The 7,657-nt window shown below is 60.5% G+C and overlaps 1 protein-coding gene across 1 annotated transcript in view; it reads right to left on the reverse strand.

Annotated features, from left to right (window-relative positions):
• MEX3D (mex-3 RNA binding family member D) overlaps positions 1-1,465 on the reverse strand; it is a 2,383-nt gene extending 918 nt beyond the window's left edge. Inside the window, exons 1-2 of the mRNA XM_008590621.1 lie at positions 1,411-1,465; positions 6-945 (exon numbers count right to left, since the gene is read on the reverse strand). Coding sequence (XP_008588843.1) covers positions 6-945; positions 1,411-1,465 — 995 coding nt within the window. The remainder of the gene's footprint in view (positions 1-5; positions 946-1,410) is intronic.
• Between the last annotated feature and the right edge of the window lie 6,192 nt (positions 1,466-7,657).

Genomic DNA, 7,657 nt, shown 5'->3' on the forward strand with positions numbered 1-7,657 from the left:
TGGGCGAGTGGCGCGGGGTGCCCGCCCCACTGCTGCGCCGGGCACCTGCGGCGGGTGGCACTGGGGCCTCGTTGACGGCCGAGCAGCTGCTGAAAGCGGGCAGGGGGGCGGCCCGCTCAAAGGGAGCCCAGATGGTGGTCGCCGCAGGCACGGTCAGGTCCAGCGCCAGGAAGTCGAAACCAAAGTCACAGTCCTCAGGGGCGCCCGTCCCCGTGGGTGCAGCGGGGCTATCCCCGCCAAAGGTGAAGCCCCCGTTGCCCGAGCCACCATAGGGGCTGGGGGGGCCTGTGTCTGGCACAGGTGGTCCCCCGCGACTGCCTGCGTAGAAGGTCTCGGGGGCGCTGGGGGCGCCCAGGGCACTGTCCCCGCGGAGGCTGGCTGTGGCCGTTGGGGGCCGTCGCCCCGGGTTGGGGGCCTTGGCCCAGAGGCTGGCGGCCGCCCCGAGCAGGTCCACGCAGACGTCGGTGCCGTTGGCGTGGAAGTCGCTGTCAGGGCCAGCGTCAGTGAAGGCGCCCGTGCGCAGCGTGATGTGCGCCTCGATCTCCTCGCGCGCCCGGTCCACGTTCTCGGGCATGCCCGTGACGGCGAACACCGGCTCCTTGTCGCGCCCCGGCGTCACGATGTACGTGTGTGTCCGCTGCTGGATGCGCTTGATGGTGGCGCCCTTGGGCCCCACCACCAGCCCCACCACGCGGTAGGGCACGCGCACCTGGATGGTGGTCTGTCCCGGCAGGTTGGGCGGGCCCTGGGTGGCGCCGGGCAGCCCGCCGGCCTTGCTGCGTGTGGCGCGTATCAGGGAGAAGTGCTCGGCCGCCGAGAGGATCTCGCGCTTGGCCATCTCCACGTCCTCCTTGCGGCCCGTCACGATGAAGACCGGCTCCTCCCCGCGCACCGGAGTCTTGATGTACGTGTTCGTCTTGGCGCGCAGAGCCTTGATCTTGCACCCTGTGGGGGAGGGGAGAGGCTCGGTGACGGAGGGCCCCTGCCCAGGACCCCTGGCAGGCAGCTGGCAGCGGGGCCAACCACAAGTGAGCACATCCACTCGGAACCTCTGACTTGTACCTGCCAAGGGCTTATCCTTAGACAGTGTCCATGTCCCTACTTCCCTGAGCCTGTTTCCCCCTCTGGTCCCCGGGGGTTGGCATAAAAAGCAAGGCAGCCAGGAGGACCCCGTTGTGGGTGGAATAGTGTCCCCTACAACGCACATCCACCCAGAATCTCAGAATGTGGATGCTGTGGTCTGAATGTTAGTACCCCCAAATTCTGGTGCCCGATGTGAGGTATCAAGAGGTGGGACCTCTGGGAAGTGGTCATCATGAGGACACAGCCCTTATAAGTGGATTAGTGCTTTGCACCTTCTGCCATGTGAGGACACAGAGAAGCGGCCGTCCACAAGGAAGATGCCCTCACCAGACACTGAATCTGTGGGCGCCTTGATCCCGGATGTTCCAGCCACCAGAACCATGAACAATAAACACATGTCTGTTGTTTACAGGTGACCCAGTCTAAGGGGTTTTGTTATAGCAGCAGAAATGGACTAAGACAGTGACCTTCTTTGGAGATAGGGTCTTTGCTGATGTAATTAGTTAAAATGAGGTCATACTGGGTTAGGGTGGTCCCTAAATCCAGTATGACTGGTGTCCTCATAAGGAGAGGAAAGACTCAGAGACAGCTGATTCCTCTATGTGACAAAAGAGACGGAGACGGGAGTGATGCATCTACAAGCCGAGGAACACCTGGAGCCCCAGAAGCCAGGAAAGACAGGCAGGATAGTCCCCTGCAGCCTTTGGGTAGGAGCACAGCCCTGCCACACCTTGATTTAGGACTTTTATCCTCCAGCCTGCGACAGAATACATTTCTATTGTTTCAAACACCCCAGTTACGTCAGTCCTAGGAAACCAATACAGACACTCTGATACCAACTCCCTGTCCCATGGTGGGAAACTGAAGCTCAGATTGTGGGAACCACCTACAATTTTCTTCTGACCAAGTAACCCTCCTCAGGCCACCAGGGTCCCCACACCCAAAGGAATCCAAGGTCTCAGCCTGAGGGCAGACTCGGGACACCTCAAAAGGCCCTGGGTGAGTCCCTGAGGGGATGCAGGGTAAACAGTACTGTGGCTTTATCCTTGCTGGCTGGGATGAAGGTGTGACCCTTTGGGGGTCAGGAGTGTCTGAGGGGGTAGGGGTCTCTGATGGGGCTCTTCACCCATTGACTAGGCAGCCCTCAAAGTCTAAAGACAAGTTGTGGCTGGCCCAGGCCCCCACATCCCCACCCTTACCCTGGGAGCCTTTGAGATGTCATAAGCCAGGCCCCAGAGTCTGGGGAGACCCTCCCTGCTAGGCTCTGGGAGGCAGAGACATACGTGGATACTGTTTCCATCAAACAGAGGCAGCATTGAGACTATAACAGTGTTGCGAACATCTCTAGTCACAAAAGATACGAAATGAGCAGGACCAGCACGTGTGACCACAAGAAGCCAGAGAGGGTGCCTGGGCCTGGAAGCCGGTGGGTCCCGGGGCTCAGCAAGGGGGACACAGGAAGGTGGCAGGGATGGACGCACCCCAAGGGGTACAGCAACCACAAACCCAGGGCTTTGAGCAAAAGCCAGGCCTGTGAATTGATGTCACACATCTCACAAGAAGGGTGGCCAGCTCTCCTCCCACCTCCTGGGTCCTGAGCTGCTCTCCCACACCCAATGTCCTCACAAGGCTCCAGCTCTGTGTCCACAGACAAGTCACCTCAATGGCACCCCAAGCTCACCCAGGCGCTGGCTTCCTCCCAAACTGCCCCGATGGTCCCCTTCTCACTCGGGCAGGAGGAGGGGGAGCTTTCAAATCACACATATCATGTCCCCACCTGCAGTCCCCCCCACCCCAGCTGAGCTGTCCCCCATAGCAGTCTGATTATCCCTATCTCCCGCATCACCTCCCTTCCTCTGCACTACATCGCAGCCTGGTGCCCCCTCCTCCAGTAAGCCCACCCTGACTGTGCCATGGGCCCACCCTTCTCAGAGCTGCTCCTCACACACCTGGCTTTCTGAACTCCCTGAGGCTAGCACTGCACTGCAATGGCCGATGCTCTGGGGAGTCCCTGGGCACTCAAGGGACCTTCTTGTGCCTCAGTTTCTTTACCCATAAAAGGGGAACAGAAACAGACCCAGCCTCATAGGCTTCGGGCAGGACTCGAAGGGCCATGAACTGACCTCATAGGTCTCAAGGGTGGCTGGAGGAGGATATAAACTCACGCAACCAAAAGTGTTCACCACTTGAACAGATCTGCATTGAGAGGAAATCCAGGCACAGAGAAAGGGCAGGGGATTCTCCAAGACCGGGGCAAGGGATGCAACTCATTCCCAATCGCTCGGGGCTGGCTGTGGGGTAGGGGGAGGGAGTCTCCCATCCTGGCCTCCAAGGTGCCCTGGCCCCCAGAGGGTCACACATGGGAGGCGTCACCCCAGCAGCTTCTTCCTCATCTGCCCCCATTCTCCCCATCCCCAATGGTGGCCTTGGGTGCAGCCCTCATGATGGAGAGGCCTCGAAGAGAGAATGGGGCCCGATTCACCAATTTCACACTCAAAGGCCCCCTATCCCCACCATGCCAAGACCCTGAGAGGCGGCAGAACTGGGGTGGGGGACCCTCCTAGGCCATGAAAACGGGGCTCCAGGAGTGACCCAGCCATGCCCCTGCCCAGCAGGGAAGACCCAGCCTGGCAAGAGTGGGTGGTGGCAATGGCCAAGCCCCAGGCCCAGGAGTACCCTGGAGGTCACTGATGGTTGGTGGGCACAGGTTGAACTGCAGATTCCTAGGCCCTGCCCCTGGGATTCCAACTCAGAGAGCTGGTGTGCCTGGGAATCATGGGACCACCCCAGAGGCTGGCACTGACCCCCACCCTGTGGAGGGCCCTCTCCTCCAAAGGCAAGGTCCCCTCACAGAGCCTAAGCCAGTGGCCTCTCTCATGTGACCCTTTTCTGAAGTCCTGGCTGCAGGTGACCACAGATTACAGACTATTCAACAAAACCACAAGGCTGTGGGGGGAGCAGAGGCCACCATCCTGGGCTGAATTGGAAGGAGGATGTGTGCCCGGGGGAGGGACAGCCAGTGCAGAGCTCCAGAAGCAGAATGGGGCTGGGACAAGTCCCCATGACAAAGGATCAGTCCAACACATCACCACCCCCAACCAAGCATCCGGGCAGGGGACAGACAGGACCATCCCCAGAGCTGGGCCGTCATGGGAGCCAGTCTTGGCTGGGTGGTATGGGAGTGGGGCTGGCTCAGCTGTCAAACAGGGATGTTGAAACCCCACTCCCGGAGGGTAGGAACATCTACACTCAGTAACACAAGAACTCCAGACTTGGGCCTGATGTGTGAAGGGTACCCAGAAACCCCTCCTCTTTCTCAGCCTCTGCAGTATATGGATAAGAAAATCCAGACATGGTTCTCAGCAACATCTCAGCACTGTCCCCAGCCACCACAAAAGCCCCCAAGGCCTGCAGGGGTTGGGGGACTGAGATGAGCCCTTGTGGATGAGACAGACATAGGGTAGAGAAGGCGGGTCCTCCCACCAGTCAAGGGAGGCAGTCTGAGGCCACTGTCCTCAGCCTGTGACATCAGCAGAGAATGACAGGGGGTCCTGGGTGGCTTCCAGTTCAAACCCCGCCATCAGCATCATTCACTCATTCATTCATTCATTCCTGAAAACCCTACTGTGCGACAGGCCTGGGGTGAGGTACTGAAGAACCAACCATGACCAAGCAAGCTCCCATCCCAGTTCCTGTCCCTGGGAATTTGCAGGGGAGGCAGCCAGGGAGCGTGCACATGCCTTTGCTGACCAGCACCACAAGCCCTTTCGGAGTCTGTACTTGGCCTGTCTCCGAGACGGTGCTGCCTCCCTCCACCTCCAACCCCCCAGCTTCGGAAAGTGGAAACTTCTTTTTTTTTTTTTTTTCCTTTTTTTTGTCTTTTTTCTTGACCGGCAACGGATCGCAACCCTCAGTGTCACGCCCGTACCGGACCGGGACCGGCCACGGGATCGCAACCCTCGGTGTTGCTCCCGCCCCTCGCTCAGCCAGTGAGCGGCCGGTCTGTATGTGGGATCCGAACCCTCGGCGGGAGCACCACCGCACTTCCCAAGCGGCGCACTATAGCAGTGCGCCACCGGGCCGGCCGAAAGTAGAAACTTCTTGACCCAACCCTGTCCCTGCAACACGGGACAGAGTCAGAGAAAGTAGAATTCAAACCCCAGCACCAGCCAACCCTGGCTCTGGCCCACCCTTCACCTCCCGCAGCCTCTTTCTCCCCATCTGTGATCCAGGAGCCACAGAACCTTCTCTGGGGCATGTGGCAGGGCTCAGTGAGATGGGGCAGATCACGGCTGGCTTGGGCTCTGCACGCAGTAGTGTTCAATAAAGATCTAGCAAATGGATGCACTGGAGCCCTCGGCAGACAGTAAAACGCCTCCCATCAGGGCCTACTTAGCTGCAGGAAGGGGAGAGAACTCAGGGCTTGTAAACAACTACGGTGTGTCCAGAAAGATCTTGGATCCATTCTAGGGTTGAGAAAACTAAGGCTTGGAGAGCAGCACATGGGTGTCAGGGAACGGACTGGCACCAGGTCTGTGTGACTCTCATCTGGCAGGGGAGGCCCAGCAGGTGGACCCCTCCTGCTCTCTGGGGGAGGGGGTGACCTTGGACCTGGGGTTTGACAGAAAAGAACGAGACAGGGGCATCCCCCCACCCCCAGGGTAGAGAGTGGGTGGGTGACCAGAAGGATGGAGGGGGCAGGGCTGGGGCACAAAGGACCTCTTAGGGTGCTCTTGAGAACTGGGTGTGTCGGAGAAGCAGGGAGCCACAGATGGTTCTACAAGTGGGGAGATACAAGGATCACTAAAGCTGCCAACCTGTCCCAGCATTCAAGGTCCCCTGCAACTCACAGGTGACTACTGTGTGTGACATTGAGCTGGAATTAGAATCAGTGTCTTCTTGGGAATCCTCACAAGAAACCCCAGAGGTGCTATCTCCACATCCAAGAGCAGCCGTCATTTGCTCAGGGTCAGGGGCCACTCCAGCTTGCGGGGACCATTGTACACCCCCATGATGTCTGCCACCAGCAAGAACCCAGCCTGGCCCCCAGTAAATGAGTGCCAAATGCACACCTAGGAGGTGAGAGGTTGACCCTGGTGCCCCTGGATTAGGTCCTCCATGACCCTGCGACCAGTGTTCAGCCTGACGCCACAGGTCCAGATGCCCTCTGCCTGACTCCTGCCACCACCCTGTGTGGCTGCAGCGTCTCTCAAAGGACCTTCAGGTGTCAGGACACACCCTCTCCCTCCACCACCTGACAGATCAGCCTGGTGACTTTGGGCAAATGGTCCCCAGGCCTGGGTTTGGACGTTTGTTCCACAGGCTTATGGACACTCAGCAGCACCTGGCAGCTGTCCTGTTATATGTCCCAGTGCAGTTACACGGGACAGGGGTGGGGAAGGGGTCTAAATGGGGAGGCAGCAACAGTGTGCTGGTGGAGAGGTGTGTGAGCCAGGGTTTGGCTGTGCCTGCCCCCAAGGGCAACCAGAAGGGCTCAGAGAACGGCCTGTCCCCCCTCCTGACGGCCCCTCCTGATGGCAGGACCCAGGCCCAGCCCAGTACCCGATGCTCCAGGTGTCCACACATGGGGCATGCTCGCCAAACTGCCCCACCCACCCGGAACCAGGGAAGGGAGGTGGCGAAGGGAGGTGGCTCAGAGGGTATCCCTGTGGTCCCCTGCCTTTGGCGAGGGTGACAGGTGACCTTGCAATTCAAGCCCCCCACACCCTTCTCTGGCTCCTGTCACTGAGGGCCCAGAGACCTGCCCCCCAACCTCAGCGTCCTGCAGCGCCTCCTCAAGCGCCGCCCAGGCCCCACCCCAAGTTCTAGAACCTGACTGATCACAGGCGGTCAATAGGGAGCCAGGAGCGGGGAGGGGCGGGCGGGAAGGCAGGAGAAAGTTGAAGCCGGCTGGCGGGCAGGCGGCTAACGGGGCGGTGGGTGTGTGCTGGGCCGGGCACTGCCCACCACCCGCCCGCCCCGCAGCTCCAGGGCCAATGAGCAGCAGCCGGCCTGATGTCACCCTGCAAATCTCAGCCTGGCTCTCTAACAAAGAGAACAATGGAGTGGCCACAGGGACGTTTCGACAATGCCGCTGCCGGGACCCCCACACCCTGGGCCTGCTGCCGCCAGCCCGTCCATGAGGGCTGTGGGGCTGCACCCCAGGAGCAGCTTTTTCAGCCGATCCTTCCGCAAGCCCCCAAATCCCTGACTTGGGGTTGAGAATGGGGCACGGATCCTCTCCCACCCTGTCCCGCCCCCCACCCCAATGAGCGCCCCCAGTCTGGCAGCTGGATGTACCCTCTTTGTGTCGGCAGACTTCTCTCCTGACCCCGCCTGTGCCTCCCCTAAGTCACCCCCAAACCTGAGCTGGCGCCGCTCCGTGCCTGTTCTGGGTGTGGGGCGCCCACCGCCCAACCCGGTTGCCTGGCCCCCAGCGCCCGTCCCCGGGGTGTCCCCTGCGGGCGGCGCGTGCCTGGGCAGCGGCGCTGCGCACAGGAGCCTTTCCGGGCTGGAGGCGGCCCAGACAAAGGCAGCAGCGCGGCCGGAGCGCCGAGGGGAGGAGCGCGGGCTG

This window comes from Galeopterus variegatus, unplaced genomic scaffold, assembly GCF_000696425.1.
Source record: "Galeopterus variegatus unplaced genomic scaffold, G_variegatus-3.0.2 Scaffold6230, whole genome shotgun sequence".
Taxonomy (NCBI): Eukaryota; Metazoa; Chordata; class Mammalia; order Dermoptera; family Cynocephalidae; genus Galeopterus; species Galeopterus variegatus.